Source organism: Phytophthora sojae (assembly GCF_000149755.1).
Source record: "Phytophthora sojae unplaced genomic scaffold PHYSOscaffold_4, whole genome shotgun sequence".
NCBI lineage: Eukaryota > Oomycota > Peronosporomycetes > Peronosporales > Peronosporaceae > Phytophthora > Phytophthora sojae.
The window spans coordinates 5,385,655-5,404,965 of NW_009258118.1; the positions used below are offsets into that span (position 1 = coordinate 5,385,655).

General features: G+C 52.9%; 6 protein-coding genes across 6 annotated transcripts; 4 read left to right on the forward strand and 2 right to left on the reverse strand.

Moving 5' to 3' along the window:
• Positions 1-78: 78 nt before the first annotated feature.
• Positions 79-2,356, forward strand: PHYSODRAFT_315205 (hypothetical protein; the record flags this gene model as incomplete). The annotated part of the gene is made up of 4 exons (XM_009529067.1): positions 79-109; positions 384-1,871; positions 1,928-2,120; positions 2,266-2,356. 4 exons carry the CDS (start codon positions 79-81, stop codon positions 2,354-2,356), a joined length of 1,803 nt encoding a protein of 600 aa, XP_009527362.1.
• A 3,245-nt stretch (positions 2,357-5,601) lies between these two features.
• PHYSODRAFT_459591 (hypothetical protein) lies at positions 5,602-6,291 on the forward strand (the record flags this gene model as incomplete). Its single annotated transcript, XM_009529068.1, has 3 exons — positions 5,602-5,838; positions 5,923-6,081; positions 6,124-6,291. Coding segments are annotated over 3 exons (564 nt in total), but the record flags the coding sequence as incomplete, so codon positions are not given.
• Positions 6,292-7,008: 717 nt separating this feature from the next.
• Positions 7,009-7,783, reverse strand: PHYSODRAFT_286060 (hypothetical protein). Its single transcript, XM_009529069.1, has one exon. It carries the CDS (start codon positions 7,477-7,479, stop codon positions 7,075-7,077), a length of 405 nt encoding a protein of 134 aa, XP_009527364.1. The 5' UTR covers positions 7,480-7,783; the 3' UTR covers positions 7,009-7,074.
• Positions 7,784-8,772: 989 nt separating this feature from the next.
• Positions 8,773-10,305, forward strand: PHYSODRAFT_332128 (hypothetical protein; the record flags this gene model as incomplete). The annotated part of the gene is made up of 2 exons (XM_009529070.1): positions 8,773-8,878; positions 8,951-10,305. 2 exons carry the CDS (start codon positions 8,773-8,775, stop codon positions 10,303-10,305), a joined length of 1,461 nt encoding a protein of 486 aa, XP_009527365.1.
• A 4,868-nt stretch (positions 10,306-15,173) lies between these two features.
• PHYSODRAFT_332132 (hypothetical protein) lies at positions 15,174-16,706 on the reverse strand (the record flags this gene model as incomplete). The annotated part of the gene is made up of 2 exons (XM_009529071.1): positions 15,174-16,528; positions 16,601-16,706. 2 exons carry the CDS (start codon positions 16,704-16,706, stop codon positions 15,174-15,176), a joined length of 1,461 nt encoding a protein of 486 aa, XP_009527366.1.
• Positions 16,707-18,733: 2,027 nt separating this feature from the next.
• PHYSODRAFT_418994 (hypothetical protein) lies at positions 18,734-19,103 on the forward strand (the record flags this gene model as incomplete). The annotated part of the gene is made up of 2 exons (XM_009529072.1): positions 18,734-18,844; positions 18,996-19,103. Coding segments are annotated over 2 exons (219 nt in total), but the record flags the coding sequence as incomplete, so codon positions are not given.
• Between the last annotated feature and the right edge of the window lie 208 nt (positions 19,104-19,311).

Consider the following 19,311-nt stretch of genomic DNA (forward strand, 5'->3'; position numbering starts at 1 on the left):
CACTGGGAAGCTTCGAGGAGGTCGTTCACAGCATGTCCTTGGGGCCTTGGCCGCCCAAATTATCGGATCTTGTCGGACATGCGTTCGCTCTCATGGATAGGCTTGACTTGTTCGTCATCATGGCCTTCTATCGTCGAACCCGAAAACTACGTTTCCGATCTCTGTTGCACGCCGATAGAAACTGCACATTTTTGACAACGCTCTTGTGTCTTGCGAGTCGCAAGACATAAGAAAAAATTCGCAATGCAGCATATTTAGTTCCCCTTCGGCTTGAAAATAGGAAACAGAACCCCATAGTACGAAGTCGGTTTAAGGCGGTGTCGCAGTTCAAGCCGACGGGCTCTCCTCCTGCGCCTTCACCGTGTGGTGGTTTCTGCTTCTAGGCGTGCACGCAGTTGTGGCTTTCTTCAACGCACTAACGTTATACGGATACTACTACTGGAACCTGCAGGATACCTACCTCAACGTCCTTCTGGTATCGTTTCAAATCGGTTTGCCGCTCGAGAATGGCCGTGCAGTCGCAATCGTCCACATCATTATGGCGGTCCTACACGGATTCTGCATTTTGCTGATGCTCGGCGGATCGATCTGGAATCGTTCGTTGGCTTTCACTCCATGGGCTTCGTGCACTGCCGAGGTCAAGACCGAAGAAGTAAAATCTTCAGATCGAACACGTTCAAGAATCACTCGGAGCTTCACCACAGTTTACGCTAAAGTCTCGGATCGTCATGGGCTTTTAGGTGTTAATGGCAGGCACTTCCACACAATTCAGCTATGCCGGGAACTCGTCGAAACTACGCTACAAACCCGCCAAGCATATCGTATGAGCATGTTGCTACGTCGTGCACTACTTAACCGCATCTACGTCGTCTTGATCGTGATGAACTGCTGGGCGCCGGCCATTGTGAACACGTGGCTCTTTAAGGGTGACGAGGCTTGTAAGCGGTACACCATCATCCTGTCGGATTGCGCTCTTAACCTCATATCGTACGTCGGTGTGGCGATTATCGTCATTGTGGGGTATACCGGGGACTACGATCTGACACTCTGGGGATTCGACTATCTTACCTGGTACAACGAGCTTCAAATGGTCATCGTGGTCTCTTGGATGGATCTGGCGACTCGCAGTATCTTCTCGTTGAGTCTGATCGCCACAACTACCAACATGAAGGAGCTGCTCCAGCGTCTACCGCATAAGAAAAATCGCATTGGCCAGTCGGTCTTCACGGCTCCATCATCCTTCGACATTGCAACAATCAAAACTATCCCGTCAACTCGTGGGCGATTTTTCTGCTATGACTCCAAGCTGCTGGCTCAATTCGAAAAACTGACTTTGCACTCGGGTCACATTCTATTCGGGATTTGGGGCGCAGTGGTGCTTGCATTTCATATCCAAGCTTCGACGCAGCCATTGCTATCCCAATGCCTAATTCATGTGAGACCGTGGGGTGTTTCTCGTCCGTCCTGCTTCTTGGCGGGGCTTGATTGCTACACTTTGGGCATATCTGGTCTGGCGGATGAAGTGGACAAGGATTGGAGCGAGTTCGATAGCTTCGCTGTGGTTCAAGTGTTGATTCGACACTGTCCAGCTCTTGAAGTACCCGCTCGACTCAGCGAGTTTCACAGTCTCAGAGCGATCAAAGTGTACAATACGACTATTGTAGATTGGGGGAAATCGGCTGCTCTTACATCAACGAACCACCCAAACTTGCTGTCGTTGTTCCTCATTCGAGTCAATATGACGGACGGTGTTCTCCCCGCTGGGTTTCTTACGCCCGACTTCCCACCGTCAGTGTACGATGTGGAGTTTTGCGTTAGCAATCTGCGGGAGCTGCCGGATGATTTAGATACTAAATGGCTCACGACATCCGGTTACAATTCGAGTACAGCCAGCTAACTACCGTCGATCCCGTTTTTCTGCGGCTAGAACCTGGCACGGGCAACCCGATAACTGAGATCCCGCCCGGTGTGTTCGAGATTGATAATACCTACCTTATCGGAATCAGCGACTTGGATATTCAAGAGCTGCCACGCAATGTGACCAAGTTATCTGTGGGCTTAGCTTGGGCCTTCATGCGTGGAACCAATGTGTCGTTCTTCTGGGACTGGGCTGTGAGCTCGTGGAGCGCATGGCCCCAGCTTCTCCGTGGATTGCTGGCTACTCGCCTTATTGCGATGATCTGCGAATTTCGCAGACGCTGATGGACCCATCTGCGGAGAACATTCAGGTTATCGGGCGGGCTGCAACTGCAATGATCACACTAGTCTTCCCTCTGGCGGAGGAATGTTCCACTCTTTGTTTTACGAAGACAGCATCAACGCCATCAGCACTCCACCCCAGTTGATAACGGTTTAAAGATGCTTACATTGAAGGCGATCACTAAAAAAAAGTTATACTGGGAACACCCGAAGAATGAGGGGGTGGACAGCTCCCAACGGATTAATTGCGTGACCGTAACGCGTAACTGCGCAACCTTCGTGCTACACGAGCCAGAAGGATGTCGACCGAGCAGGTTCAACGGCAACTTTCAGACTGAGGCAGGAAATGCACATCGACATCAACAGGCCCATCCACCAGCTTCAGAAAGTGAACTGCGGCACGCGCGATATTCATGGGTGTGGGCCACGCCCTTGAATCACGCGGGCCACAGTTCTCCCTTATCACGGCAATCACCACCGGTACCAGCACCAGCGTTTTATACCACAGGTGTTCCCAGCCAAGTCGAAGACGACCTAGTTTAAGTCAAAGTTAGTAAACACTGCTTTTTTCGACACGGGAACCCTTGATGATCGCCATTGTAGGTCAATACTTACAACTCGGCGAATCAGCTAGGACCTGGTGGGTGATTTACGGATAAATTACCAGCTCCTTTTCTCGCATTGGAGATACGCGCGATCCTACGTGCGCAGGTACTATTGCATTGTACAAATATTGTCAGCGTTATCGTTTTGACTAAAGTCGTGAAGACTATGAGGAGATTCATGCTTCAACCCTTGACAAAAATCAAACAAAAGTGCGTACATTTTTTTTCAACCAGACGCTTTGGGACCTGTTCGGGACACCCATCCGTCTGGAGGTTGCCCAACATGATAAATACCGTCAGCTTCTTCGATCCATGTATCTTTATCCTTTGCAATTCCGTCCAACAGTTTCTAATCGGTAGACAAGAATGACTTGTTTCAGGGAATGTATTTCGCGACTATATGCTGTTACTTCTCAACGCAATGGGCTTGCAACATGGGCCCTTGATACAGTACCACATGTATTCGAGTATAGAAAAAAATCTGGAAATGAAGGCAACAGCAGCGCTGGCAAAACGCCCTTCAAGACCGGCCAAGCCAATAGTTTCGACAGTTCAACCACTCGCTTTCACTTGCAGTAGGAACCTCGATGGTAGTTAGCATTGATGGCATACACCTGATGGGATTGGTCGTCAGAAGGCGCTCGGAGTGGAAAAAAGAGTCTGTGGTGCCTTCGGTGACGCTTTTCGACAGAATAGCTCGTGCTTAGCGTGTTATAGAACTGACGGGCTTGAAGTTTTATTAATACAGTTGCTCTAACGGATCGCAATCCGAGCAACATAACATTTCGTAACCCAGTGTAACCCCATTAAAAGTTCGCAGACTGTCGATTGGGGAAGGTTTTTGGATGACATCGAACGACATTCGCGCTACATTCGTAGCTTCCCCTGCCGGCGGATGACATCGAACGACATTCATGCTACACGGGACCATCGGCACATCATAGATAGATAAAGGATATTGAAGCCGACTAGAACAAATAATAAAGGTGTGTTGTAGTGTGTCCTGTCACTGTGCGGCGGAGCATGACTCAGAGCTGGTGAGCAGCGGCTGCGTCGTGATCGACTTGACGTAGTCGTTCGTGTGGCCCACCAAGGACAAGTCGGTGGCGGAGGTGTACGGCGGGCGGCAGGCGGTGGCTGAGGCGAGTCAGTCGGCTACTGCCACCGCCACGAGAACCAAGTTGAAGAGGGGAGTCTGCAGAAGATCGCAGGAGGGCGACACGTCGGACAGGGACAAGGAGTGAGTGTGCGAGGAGGCGAGGCGACGTGAGATCTACGACGAGCGGCCAGGAGGCCACGGGAGCGGTGATGAGACGTGAAGAGGGAGAGGTCCAGGTAGGCTAGGAAGGCGCCCAATGTGTAGGAGAGGTAGAAGTAAGCGGGGACAACGAGCTGCGGTCTGGCAGCTCGACTCTCAGTTGAGATTTGTTGCAGAACTGTAGCAGGTTGAGACTAAATACATTGCGTTGCGACCGAAGGCACGGGCTGCTACGTTAGTGCTGAGCGAGGGCGACGACTAGCTGCGGGCAGTAAGAGGAAGTAAGCGAAGGTAGGCAGGCACTAAGATAAGGGGGCAGTGGCGAGTAGGGCGGCGGGACCGTGGAGAGAGACCACGGGGGTCGAGGTGCACGAGTAGCGCCTTGACCGAGGGGCGCAAGGGTCCGCGTGTGCCCTCGGGCGAAGGACACCTGCGTCCGCTGCACGTTAACCGGATTTTGCTGGAAGCAGCCGGCGGGGCTACCCGACCGTCGGTGCCGACAACGCTTCCTACCAGCCATCCCTATCCCCGTCTGGGCCATAAGCTGTTTGGTCACCACTGTGCGGCCCCGTGCCGGTTAGCCGCCGGCGCTAATGCTTTCCGCCTAGGTGTCGGCGAGTAGGTCGTCAATACAACGTAATCCGTCCGTGAGCTGACGACCCGTAATGGGATTGGAGGCCTAGCGGCGGGTTACCTACATGGTGGTCATACAGGGGCCTTCCGGGCTAGAACACGAGCGGAGTGTCTTAGCGGGCGACCCGCAGCGGAAACGATAAGGAAACGATAAGAGTGAGACGAAGAGAGCGAGTGAGCTAACAAAGGCGATCGTGTTATTTGAAACAGAAAGAGCCAAGAACGACCATGGCGACTCAGCGAGACGAACGAGCGGAGCGGCGCGCTGCGTCGCAGGCGCGAGCGGCGCGCGAAACAGCGAAACAGCAACAACAACTGACGGCGTCCACGACGCTGGAAACGGAGGACGGCCAGACACTGCTCGTGGAGACGGAGGTGATTCGGCCGGCCACGGGCAACACGCCGACGAACGCGAGAACCGGACAGCCGAACCAAGGAAGAGCGGACAGCGACACGATGGTGAGTGGCCGCGGCGGTTCGGGCGGCGACGTAACCACCGGGAGCCGAAGCAGCGGTGGCGGCCACGGCACAGTACCCGGCGCGCCCACGGGCGCGAACACGACGATGAGCATGACGCAGAGAACGGGCGCGGAGACGACTGCGAGTACGGCGCCGGTGACGGACCCGAGCGCACCGATGATGACGAACCCAAGCGCACCGGCGATGACGAACCCGGGCGCGACGACGAACGCAGGACGGGCGAGAACGGTGGACTTGACTGGGACTGGCGGCGATGACGACCGGGGCGGTGACGAACTCGGGCGCATGCCACCGACACCGGGCACGACATCAGCGGCGAGATCCGGGGGCTTCTGGGCGGACGACTACGCGCCAGCGCGCCAGGTGATCGTGCGCGAGAAGGCGAAGGCGCTGAAGCTCTCGAAGTTCAAGGGGTTGGACGACACGATGCCGGTCACGATGTGGCTGAAGACGGTCCGCGCCGAGGTCCGTCGACAGGCTGCGACGATGGGCGTGCAGTGGAGTGACGGCCAGCTGTACCATGAGGTGGCTGCGCACTTGGACGGCGAGGCGAAGAGGTGGTTCGCGACGGTGATGGAGTCCGTACCGCCCGAGGAGGAGAACATCAACACCCTCGCGGGCATGCTGCGGGCCAAGTACATGACCCAGGACACGACCCCCGAGGTGGTGGACCGCCTCAACGCGAGAAGGCAGATGCGGGGTGAGCGCCTGGTCGAGTACGCTCAGGCTTTGCGGGAGATCGGCGAGCGAGGAGATGTTGGCGAGAGCTGGCTCGTGAGCGCCTTCATGAAGGGCATGAGCAGCACCGAGGGAGCGACACACGTGCGTGGACACCGGCCGAAGACACTTGACGGGGCCGTCAATCTGGCCGTCCCCCACGTGGGTGAGTACGGCGAGGGCTACGGAGTGGGGCTCGAGACGGCGACGACACGCTGGGACGACAGGGAGGCCCAGTACGGGCGCGGGCCCTTGGCGGCAGCCAAGGTGACGAGTGGGCAAGAGCAGTCGGGGCTTCGCGGCAACTCGAGGAACGAGGTGACTGGGTACGGCCCGATGTGGGGCACGACTCAGAAGCCACCAAGGTACGATACCGAAGGAAGACCGGTATCGACCGGTGGAGCCAGTGCGGATGAATGGTGGAAAGCCATCCCGCCGGGATTCACACTGGTACCTACCGGTAAGGGAGCCAGCGCGGGCAGCGGTTCAAAATTTCAAACGGCGGGCGGAGATCCGTTGGGCACGCGCGGGAAACGGCAAAGTACCGGCGATCAGAATGACCGGCGGCCCGCTAAGACGCTCAAGGTGGAGGCCGCCTTCGGCGGCGGTACTCAGGCGGCCAGGCGAGCTCCCAACCCCACGCTGGCGACGCGCGAAGGCCGGCTGCGCAACCTGGAGCGGTACCAAGCGCGCGTTCAGCATACGCAAGCCGGAGGAAAGCCTGCCGCGCCGAGACCTGGCGTGGAGTGCTTCTACTGTGGACAAGATGGCCACTACGCGCGAGAATGCGAGCTGAAGCAGGCCGATCTGGCCGCTCAGAACGCAACGGCCGGGCAAACCGAGGAGGAGAACAACGGATCGGCGGCGGGAAACGGCCCGCGAGCGTACTGGTCCCGGCCTTACAGCTCGCAGGGTCTGACCCGGGGAAGACGCGAGGAAGCAGAGCGGCGCACGCGCGAGGACGAGAGCGCAGCGGCCGAGGACGACGACGACGAGGAGCGGCCACTGGAGGAAGCGGTGGTCGCGGTGGAAGAGGCGCATCGAGAGCAGCGAGTGCAAGGAGCGCGGGCGCATGTCGCGCCGTGCCTGGCACTGGGGATGGCGCGGCAGGGGTGACGGCGGTGACGAACGACGGGCCAGCGACGGCATCGCTGGCGGACGAGGCCACGGACGGCCGTGGCGTCAGACGCCTCGTGCGCGACGACGGAGGAAGTGTCGACTGGGGATGGCGCGGCGCACGCGGCCACCAACGCGGAAGGAACGGTTCCGAAGACGGTGTCCGTGACGAAGAGCGACGGCGACGAGAACGCGGGTAAGCGCGTGAGGTTCGCAGTGACGGAGATGACGAACGGAGGCACTGAGACCGAGGGCGACGACAGACGCGTGGTGGTCGACACGCGTGACCTGTTGGAGGCGTGCGGCTTCGACCGCAGCGGCGTCCCCAGCAAGGAAGAGCTGGATGCGCGAGTCGAGGCGCAATTGCGCGCCGTGCAGCGGTTGTACGAGGAGGGAAATGGCGTCGTGACATCCGCTGGCGCCATGCCACGTGACACCAACGACGACGAACCGAAGGACGGCACGCCGCATGTCCAAGAGGTGGTGACGGAGGAGATACGGGTACGCGACCTTGCCAAGGCCAAGGTGCTACGCGTACGAGCCAAGGATGTGGAGCAGCGGCGTGCAGCCGAAGTGGAGGCAGCGCGGCGAGCGCGCAAGCGCCAGAGACGCATCGAGCACTCGAAGGCTCGACGACAACGGCAAGACGAACGGAGGCAGCGAGAAAGTCACCGTGACACGGACGACACGACAGGGTCATCTGTCCGTGCTGGCGGTGAGGCGAGCGCGGCCGAAGACCCAACGGTGGGCGAGAGTGACGAACATGCTGCAGGCGAGACGGAGCTGCGGCGATCGCGAACACGACGACGTTACGAGAAACGGGCGCGGAAGGCACAGGCCAAAGAACAACGCGAGCTGCGTGCAGCGCTCGTCAGGACGCAGCACCCGGCAAACGTCTACTTTGCGTTCGGAGAGCAGAAGAGCGCTGGAGAAGGTAGGACGATGAGCTGCGCGGAGGCGGAAGCGACGGGTTTCACGCCACCAAGGGCGAGGCGAGTCTCGATCAAACGAGGGGCTCGCTCGAAACACGCGAAGCAGTACGAGTACAACAGCGGGAGCGTGTACGCGCACTCGTACGTCAAGGCGATCGACGGCGAGCTACGACCCGTGCGCGTGGGACAGTTGCGGGCGGTGCAAGCGCCGACCGTGGACTCACTGCCGACAGTGAATGTGCGGGTGCGCGGCGAGCAGCGGGTGTAATGGGCCTACTTTGGCTCACTACTTTAGCTTACACGGGCGCACACGTGTGTGAGGAAGCGTAGCGTAGTTTAAACTAGAGTTAATTATACTCGGGACTCCGAGTATAGATTAATCTAAATAAACGATCCAAATAATGTTTTGGGTTATAATGAGAACTGCTATTTTTGTTTTATGTCTCTGACTTCCTCTAAATGTAATATTCTAAGATAAGAATCTGCCAACGGCTGGTTGGCAGAATTCCAATGCTGTGCATGTCGCTCATTGGCTAAGAGATGCTGCTCTCAGCCAATAGGAATCCTAAGTCTCTATGGACCACCCGTCGTGGTGGTCGTAAATGTATGTAGCCTTTGGTGTGTCTACACCAAGGTCGAGAAAGTCTTTCGAACCTCTAACAGACGTCGTGTCTGTTAGAGTTACAAGTGACTGTAGCCACTTGTGCGTGTAACCCTGTTACACCATCCCCCCCTCAAGGTTAGACGCGCCGAGTCACGGCACGTCAATCAGGAAATTGACCATTCGTCAATTCTTCACGTTGGGAGAAAGAAAACTCGAGCTTATTCCGCAATGAGCTTGCCTCAGAAGAATACCGACACTGCAGCAGAGGGGAAGTCCTCCGCCGGGATAGAGACTCTCTCTATCCCCGAGTACCGCGAGCGTCTCAAAGCAAAGCGTGACGCTCTTGCTACCAAGGCTGCGGCGGGGACAACTTAACCAGAGATTGCCCTCGAAGGTTCTGCTGCAGTCGACGACGCCGTTGACTTCGACGACGACGTGGAGATGGAAGAGGGCGAGGCCTCTTCTAGCAAGCGCAAGGAGTCTATCGACAGCGATAGTCTCGACCCGCATGCCGGGTCGAGACGCCCTCGTGAAGGAGACGACTCGGACGCTTCGAGCTCGAAGCGTTCGCGCGGCGAGAGCGACACTCCGCTCTCTGCTGCTGGGGCTTTAAGCTCCCCACGTGATGTGGTGACTTCAAGTTCTCCGCGCGCTGCTCAGGCAGCGCGCGATCCGTGGATGCCGTCTGCGTCAGAGATCGCTGACCGCGTGGGCAACACTGTGCCTCCAAACGAAATTCCGCTGTACGTATGCAGCGGTATCCGCGACGATGCTGTTGCGGAGGCGCAGCACTTTGATCCGTTAACGAATCAAAGGCGCGATTATTACATCGGGCTCTTCCACGAGCTCTGGTACTTCTCCAGCAAGAAGACCTCTTCTCGCAGCAAAGTGCCTGAGTGGCAGGCACTTTGTCAAAGTTGGAACGCTTTTGTTGAGAACTTCAACAAGAAGCCGGCTGCTTACCGCGAGCGGGTTAAGCATGCCCGTAAACGCTTCGAGACATTCTCGACGCGCGGGAGGCTGGAGCAGCTCCACAGATCCTCTGTGGACGCTGGTATTCCATGCGCTGTGCCCGAAGGCAATCAGTGCACGTTGTGTCTTCCGGGTGCGGTGCGCTTGAGCGACCGCGACCTAAACGGGTACACGACGATTCGTATACCTGAGAGTCTCAAGGATCTCCGTGCCAAGTTCTTGGCACGCGAGGAACGCGACGATCGTGGGGCTTCGGGCGCTGTAGGTGACCACAGCGCTCGCACTACCTTCGCGTCGGCAGTGCGTGGTGAGCTTCGTACGCCCTCACCATTTCCGGAATGTCCTGCAACAGGACGTCCTGCGGCTCCCATGTATCTTGGTGGGGCGGAAACCCTCTCCAACGAATACGATAACGAACCGGCTGACGGTTCGTTTTCGGGATACTATGGTTCACAATACGCTCAACAATCCAGCGTGTTGAGCCGTGGGCGTCGCGGATCGGAGGCGGCGGTGGTGGGAACACGCCCCGGGTATGGTCAACCTGGGGTTGACCTTGGCCCGACGCTCGAGGAGCGGGTCGCTGCTGTGGAGCAGCTTCAGAGCCGTGAGTGCGCCGCTCTGAAGCAGGAGATGGCGACCCTGAGAGCTCAAGTTGCTCAGGCCTCGCAGACCGCGTCGGACATCTCTGTCGACGTGGGAGGTCGCGTCGCACGCTTGGCCCAGCGCGTTCACGCGCTGGAGCAGAGGTTCGCTTCCGCTGGGGCTTCCGCTTCGGGCCAGCCGAGCTAGGTGGCTCGTGCTGCCGGTATGGCTTCAGCCGCCCGACGTAAAAGGTCGGATGGAGGCGCATGCTAGATGGAATATCTAGCGTGTAGGCGTTGCCATGCCGTGCCAACACCGTGAACGGCCCGATGAAGCGCGGAGCAAGCTTGCTCGCCCCGAAGTCGGAAACTGCATGTTTAGGCAGGTTTTGAGTAGCTATCAAAACCAATGAACCCTTCTCGAATTCATTTGTGTTGCCCCTGCCAACGTTGTCTGCGTTCATCTTCTGTCGATCAACAGAAGCTGCTGTAGCGTCTTGGACAAACCGAATGACGGCTTGTCTGCGCTGCACGAAGTTGATTGCGTCCGAGCTGAACTCGTTCAGCTCGTTTCTAGCAGTAGGCCCGGCCTCTGCGTTCGTCTTCGCGGTGTCTGTGCCCTGCACAGACCCGTTCTTCTTCTTTTTCTTGCTCTTGTCGGCGTCTGTGCCCGGCACAGACGCGTGCTGCTTGTTCTTCTTGCGCGTAGTCGCGGCTGACACTGTGCAAGTGCCAGCGGCATTCTGCGGCTGCTGCGTTACAGTCATAGATCCTCCCCCACTTAAGGAAGGAGTCACCATCCCGAGTAGACTCGGGAGGCGTGGGTGCCTGATGGCATTCACGTAGAACGGTGTATGCCCGGTCGAGGCATGCACCGAGTTGTTGATGGCGAACTCCGCCATCGGCAGGCACTCGCTCTAGTGTTGGAACGAGTGAGCGTAGCTCTTAAGCACGTCTACGAGCACGCGGTTCACGCGGTCGGTCTGCCCGTCCGTCTGCGGGTGGTCCGCAGTCGACATCGAAAGTTGACTCCCAAGTAGTGTAAACACTTCTTGCCAAAGGTGTGCAGTGAAGCGCGGGTCTCGATCCGACACAATGTCGATCGGCATGCCATGGTGTTTGAACACCATGTCAACGAACAGACGCGCCGTCTGTTTCGCAGTCACTTCAGCGGGTACCGCAGCAAGATGTACCATCTTGCTGAAGCGGTCAACAAAGACCACAACGCCCGTGTTCCCCTGGCTGTCCGGGGGAAGACCGAACACGAAGTCCAAAGACATGGACTGCCAACACTCCGACGGAGTCGGCAGTGACTGCAAGGGAGCCTGCGCGAAAGGCGCAGGCTTCACACGTTGACAAACCTCGCAAGCACGGACGTACTTGCGCACCCATTTGTACTGGTGGGCCCAGTAGAAGTCTCGCGTGAGAAGAAGGTATGTCTTCTCACGGCCCGGATGCCCCGCAGTCGGTGCATCGTGATACTCGTACATGATCCTGAGTCGCTGGTCATGTTCAGTGGGCACGACAACGCGGTCCGCGTTGTCGTCGACTGCACTGTAGAGTAATAACCCGTCGTGCACCCGATAACGGTGTGCACGAGCACGAAGATGCTTCGGCAGCTTCTGACGAGCTATGTCAGAAGGCGCTGAGCCGTAGGCCAGCAAGAGCTTCGCGTCCGCGTCGTACGCGTACGCGACCTTCACGTCGTCCAACAGTGACGACGTTGGGGTGCTCGATCGCATGGCGTCAATGGCATTGACGTCGGCCACCACATTGAGTCTTCCGGGTTTGTACTCAACCCGGAAGTTATACTCTGCGAAGAATGAGAGCCATCTCGCCATCCGTTGCGAGATGTGCGGCGACTTCACAGCCGTCCGTGGTCCTTCAAAGATTGAAATAACTAATCAAAAAAATACTTTAATTTTAAGTAGTATAGATTTTATATTTTTAAATCAATTTGTCAATCCCCATGAAAAATTTGAACTTAAAGTAAAAAAATGATTTGAAGATATTAATAACATTAAACCTAAAAGATTAAATCCTGTTTATTTAATAATTTTTTTAATTATTATATTTTTTATATTGATATATGAATACAGGGGGGGGTTTAAGTAGTATCAGGAAAAACCCTAATCCAAAGAATACCAACAATAACATGTATACCATGAAATCCTGAAAATTTTAATTACAGAACCTTCAATAAAACAATTAATACAAAAATACAATATTATAAAAATATTAAAAAAATAAAATTTTATCCTATTTTTATTTATGTTTTTTTCTTGTATTAATAAATTCACCCGTAAAAGAAAAAAAATAATTTAAAAATGACTACAAATTTACAAAAAAATAAAAATAGAAAAAGATACATTCCTATGATAAAATGATTGGCTTTAAATTTGGTGAAATATTTTTTATTATAATTAAAATTACCTTAAATCGTTTTTTTAGTTTACATTTCACTGAGAATTTTATCTTTATAAAATTTTATTGTCTTTAGAATCTGAAATTGTTATATTAAAAATATATCGTGTTACTCACCCGTTCGCTATGGTTTAAAAACATTTGACTTGCATGTGTTAAGCATACCGATAGCATTTATTCTGAGCCAGGATGCTGAATTTTTACCAACATTTTTTAAACTAATACCAGTTATTTTAAGTTTTTGTTAAAACAGGTATCTTTTTTAAAGAACCTACATTTACAAGGATATAAAATACTTTTAAATGTAGGTTCTTTATAAAAGATACCTGTTTTAATTTTTAATAACCATTAAAAAACCAGTTAAAGTAAAAAGATTACTACCAATATAACCGTGGAAATACATAGCACCGCCAAAAAATAAAAAAAAGTCCAAATGAGAATATTTACTGATACACCATTAGTTCAAAAAGCACGTGAAAGTGTATTAGAATTTCTTTTGATAAATCGTCCTAAATAAATAATTACAATCTGATTTTCAACTAAATAAAATAAATCCTGAAGCAAATGAATTGATGAATTTTGATGGAAAAAACCATATTTTATCAAATGAAAAAATAGTTTAGTAGTAATAAAAATTTCAGTAATATTTGTAAAGATAAAATATTTTAACATATGTTTATGAAGTTCCATCAATTTTTCTCGTTCTTCAAATCCCCAAAAATATGGTGTCATAGCCTTGACGGGTTGCCTCTATTTGTCTTGAATGATTTTTAGCTATAAAATCTAATGCCTGTAAATGTAAAAATCCAGGTGATTTAATTTTACAACGATTAGCACGTTAAAAACCCTTTGTTAAAGATTTAATTTTAAAAATTCGAGATAAATTATTTTTTTAATAAAAAAATTTTTTAAAAACTTTTTGATAAAACTTTAGACAGACCAAACAAATAAAGGTAATCTATGAAAACTTAAACCAGGGGCTCTCCCTTTTGATGGTTGTAGATAAAAAATACATAAGTCCTTTAGGAAATATTCAACTTAATGCACCTAAAAATGAATATTTAGAAAATGTTATTAATATCTTCAAATCATTTTATTAAGAAATTTGAGCTTAAAGTTAAAACCCAAGGAAAAACAAAAACAGCTTCTAAATCAAAAATAATAAAAAGAATAGAAAAATTTATAAAAAAAAAAGTTGGAAAAATTGGTGATACAATTCTAATATCAGCAAAAAAATTACATCATTTTAAATATTATTCAGAAAATATTATAAAATGATTTGAAGATATTAATAACATTAAACCTAACGATGAGTGCTAATATTTAGAATTTTTAGATATAACAGCCAACGTGTTAAGCACTCCGCCTGAAAAGTATAATCGCAAGATTGAAATTCAAAGGAATTGACGGGAGTCTACACAAGCGGTGGAGCATGTGGTTTAATTCGATAATACGCGCAGAACCTTACCAACTCTTGTCTCAGTTTAAAGCCATACCTTTAATATTACCGCAAATCCTTTAATGACGGTTCGATTCCGTCTTTAGGTTTAGCTGGTATGCCTAGAAGAATTCCAGATTTTCCGATAACGACCCTCGTGATCGTGCTGCATCAACGCACATCCGATTGCGAAGTCGGATGCGTCACACACAACGTGGAACGGGCGATCTTGGTCGGCCACCGCCAAGATCGGCGCCTCAGTCAAGCCCTGCTTGACTGCATCGAAGGCCTGCTGACTCTCAGCTGTCCAAATCCACTCGACGTCCTTCTTCAGGAGCTGTGATAGCGAGCGTATCATGCCCGCGTAGTCCTTCACGTACTTGCACAAGTACGTGGCCAAGCCAAGGAACTGCCGCAGTTCCTTGACGTTCGTCGGCGTCGGCCACTCATTGATCACTCTGACCTTCTCAGGGCCGACACCGTTCTTCCCAACGAGACACCCGAGCACGGGTATCTCGCTCGCCCCGAAGATGCACTTCTTCAGGTTCGCATAGAGCTTGTGCTTGCGCATGAGCGCAAGCAGCTTCCGGAGATGCACCCACGCCTCCCGAGTCTACTCGGGATGGTGACTCCTTCCTTAAGTGGGGGAGGATCTATGACTGCAACGCAGCAGCCGCAGAATGCCGCTGGCACTTGCACAGTGTCAGCCGCGACTACGCGCAAGAAGAACAAGCAGCACGCGTCTGTGCCGGGCACAGACGCCGACAAGAGCAAGAAAAAGAAGAAGAACGGGTCTGTGCAGGGCACAGACACCGCGAAGACGAACGCAGAGGCCGGGCCTACTGCTAGAAACGAGCTGAACGAGTTCAGCTCGGACGCAATCAACTTCGTGCAGCGCAGACAAGCCGTCATTCGGTTTGTCCAAGACGCTACAGCAGCTTCTGTTGATCGACAGAAGATGAACGCAGACAACGTTGGCAGGGGCAACACAAATGAATTCGAGAAGGGTTCATTGGTTTTGATAGCTACTCAAAACCTGCCTAAACATGCAGTTTCCGACTTCGGGGCGAGCAAGCTCGCTCCGCGCTTCATCGGGCCGTTCACGGTGTTGGCACGGCATGGCAACGCCTACACGCTAGATATTCCATCTAGCATGCGCCTCCATCCGACCTTTTACGTCGGGCGGCTGAAGCCATACCGGCAGCACGAGCCACCTAGCTCGGCTGGCCCGAAGCGGAAGCCCCAGCGGAAGCGAACCTCTGCTCCAGCGCGTGAACGCGCTGGGCCAAGCGTGCGACGCGACCTCCCACGTCGACAGAGATGTCCGACGCGGTCTGCGAGGCCTGAGCAACTTGAGCTCTCAGGGTCGCCATCTCCTGCTTCAGAGCGGCGCACTCACGGCTCTGAAGCTGCTCCACAGCAGCGACCCGCTCCTCGAGCGTCGGGCCAAGGTCAACCCCAGGTTGACCATACCCGGGGCGTGTTCCCACCACCGCCGCCTCCGATCCGCGACGCCCACGGCTCAACACGCTGGATTGTTGAGCGTATTGTGAACCATAGTATCCCGAAAACGAACCGTCAGCCGGTTCGTTATCGTATTCGTTGGAGAGGGTTTCCGCCCCACCAAGATACATGGGAGCCGCAGGACGTCCTGTTGCAGGACATTCCGGAAATGGTGAGGGCGTACGAAGCTCACCACGCACTGCCGACGCGAAGGTAGTGCGAGCGCTGTGGTCACCTACAGCGCCCGAAGCCCCACGATCGTCGCGTTCCTCGCGTGCCAAGAACTTGGCACGGAGATCCTTGAGACTCTCAGGTATACGAATCGTCGTGTACCCGTTTAGGTCGCGGTCGCTCAAGCGCACCGCACCCGGAAGACACAACGTGCACTGATTGCCTTCGGGCACAGCGCATGGAATACCAGCGTCCACAGAGGATCTGTGGAGCTGCTCCAGCCTCCCGCGCGTCGAGAATGTCTCGAAGCGTTTACGGGCATGCTTAACCCGCTCGCGGTAAGCAGCCGGCTTCTTGTTGAAGTTCTCAACAAAAGCGTTCCAACTTTGACAAAGTGCCTGCCACTCAGGCACTTTGCTGCGAGAAGAGGTCTTCTTGCTGGAGAAGTACCAGAGCTCGTGGAAGAGCCCGATGTAATAATCGCGCCTTTGATTCGTTAACGGATCAAAGTGCTGCGCCTCCGCAACAGCATCGTCGCGGATACCGCTGCATACGTACAGCGGAATTTCGTTTGGAGGCACAGTGTTGCCCACGCGGTCAGCGATCTCTGACGCAGACGGCATCCACGGATCGCGCGCTGCCTGAGCAGCGCGCGGAGAACTTGAAGTCACCACATCACGTGGGGAGCTTAAAGCCCCAGCAGCAGAGAGCGGAGTGTCGCTCTCGCCGCGCGAACGCTTCGAGCTCGAAGCGTCCGAGTCGTCTCCTTCACGAGGGCGTCTCGACCCGGCATGCGGGTCGAGACTATCGCTGTCGATAGACTCCTTGCGCTTGCTAGAAGAGGCCTCGCCCTCTTCCATCTCCACGTCGTCGTCGAAGTCAACGGCGTCGTCGACTGCAGCAGAACCTTCGAGGGCAATCTCTGGTTAAGTTGTCCCCGCCGCAGCCTTGGTAGCAAGAGCGTCACGCTTTGCTTTGAGACGCTCGCGGTACTCGGGGATAGAGAGAGTCTCTATCCCGGCGGAGGACTTCCCCTCTGCTGCAGTGTCGGTATTCTTCTGAGGCAAGCTCATTGCGGAATAAGCTCGAGTTTTCTTTCTCCCAACGTGAAGAATTGACGAATGGTCAATTTCCTGATTGACGTGCCGTGACTCGGCGCGTCTAACCTTGAGGGGGGGATGGTGTAACAGGGTTACACGCACAAGTGGCTACAGTCACTTGTAACTCTAACAGACACGACGTCTGTTAGAGGTTCGAAAGACTTTCTCGACCTTGGTGTAGACACACCAAAGGCTACATACATTTACGACCACCACGACGGGTGGTCCATAGAGACTTAGGATTCCTATTGGCTGAGAGCAGCATCTCTTAGCCAATGAGCGACATGCATAGCATTGGAATTCTGCCAACCAGCCGTTGGCAGATTCCTATTTTAGAATATTACATTTAGAGGAAGTCAGAAACATAAAACAAGAATAGCAGTTCTCATTATAACCCAAAACATTATTTGGATCGTTTATTTAGATTAATCTATACTCGGAGTCCCGAGTATAATTAACTCTAGTTTAAACTACGCTACGCTTCCTCACACACGTGTGCGCACGTGTAAGCTAAAGTAGTGAGCCAAAGTAGGCCCATTACACAGCGAAGGCAGCGAGGACAGGCTACGGGTGCAAGTGGCACCCACCCGGAGGCGTGATACGTCTCCATGCATGGCAACAAGGAGTTACAGCAGGCTAGGCGACATCCACGAGAGCAGACTTTCCAGCAACAAGAGCTACAACAAGTTGCAGCAGGCTGGGCGACATCCGGGAGGGCAGACTTGTCAAAGGTAAGAGCTAGGAGGCGCTGGAAGGATGGGAGACATCGTAGCTAGCTGCTAAGCCCCAATATATGTTTCTCACTTTGCAATCTACTTCGAGCTGCGCAAGACGAAGTTTCGGGCTGTGCAAGGCCGGGGTGCAGCTCAACGATCTCCAGCAACACAACAACCTACTGATCCGCGAACTTAACCAATGTGTTCGCAAGAATGCGCTGGTGTGGTATGAACGTTATATGACGGACGACTACAGCGTGAAATTGTGGAGTGCCGCGGAAGAGGCGATGAAGCGTGATTTCGAGAACCGAACTTTGATGATAAAGTGAGGAACCAACTTCTGACGATGCGACAGACTGGAGCTTACCCAGGTTACGTTTCAAAGTTCCGTGGCATGCAACGTGTTGTCAGACTGAATGAATTGACAAATGAATCGCAGTCTGCGAATGCTTCTTGGAATGGGATGTGCAGGAGAAAGCGCCAGGAAATCAGCATGGTGAGAATTCGTCTGGCAAAAAGGGCCGGAGACCTGCCACAAAGTCGTATCGGAGCGGAGCAAGCCCGAAGCCGACCCAGGGTAATAAGTTATCGGGTAATAATCAGTCACATCAGACTCATGCGAACAAACCAGCCGCTACTCTGTGAGGCATGCATCGAGAGGAAGAGTGCTGGGTGAAGCACCCCGACAAGAAACCCTGCCAATTACAAAGAAAGCAGCAGCTACATCAGCAGATCTACGCGCTACTGGAGACGCTCGCAGTCGGAGATGAACAACCCCATTCGTCAGCGGCTACTGACCCGTCAAACTAGCCCGTCCACCGGAGTTCGAGCACTCTGGTGGGCATAACGATGAGTTGCTCAACCAAGTGAATGTCTACATTTCGTGAATTGAAGCTGCATGATGAAAAAATGATGAACAACCCATAAAAGTATTGCATGAGGACGAAGAAAAAGTGAACAACCCAGAAAAAATAGTGGAGGACGGAGAAAACGTGAAAATTGAAGAAACAAGTACGAAGGATCGTGAGCTCTTCTGCTTGCTGCATACCAGGAACACAGTACACTGTCCTTCACAGGACATTTGTATTTTGAATTCCAATGTTATCGATAGTGGAGCCAGCATGGACGGCGTCAGCCCTGAATTTTTGCACAACGAATAGATTGTGGGCTGTGGATCACCACAAGCATTTGGAAATCACCTTAGCCGCGAAGCAGACGCTGACTGTTCCGACTAAGACCGTTAGGCTAACACCTTACATGGACGAGTTTAAGCCGTATGAGAACGACATCCTTGTGATTGATGTTCCTGAAGAACAAGATATACTACTAGGAATGCCGTGGCTGAAAACAAAAAACCCCGACATTGATTGGGTGGAGGAACGCGTGAGGCCGCGAGTGCAGTCGGACGAGGCAAACACCGAGTCCTTGAGAAAAAAAGAAGAAACGACGACAAAAGCTCAAAGTGAAGATGCCTCACAAGCCGAAGCGACCGGCGGAGCTGGTGGGTGGAGAACGACATCCAGTATCGGCTCCGCCGCCAAAGAAGAGCGGTGACCTGTTTACTTGTGGTTATTATTCCGTTCAGAGTGGAACAACCAAGTACATCAGTGGTAAACAGTTCCGACGTATTCTGAAGAAACCCCGACACATCGATTGCATTATCGTGATACGACCAATGACAGAAAAAGAAAGTGGCGATGAATCTCAACAACCTGTTGATATTGAATCCTATCGGGATCATCCGGCCTATTCTGTGTTGCGCAAACACAAAGTAGTCTTTCTGCAGAAGTTGCCCTCGTCCTCGTGAATACGGAGAACATGAAATTGAAGTCGACACACAAGAAGCGCTTTTTCGACGACAA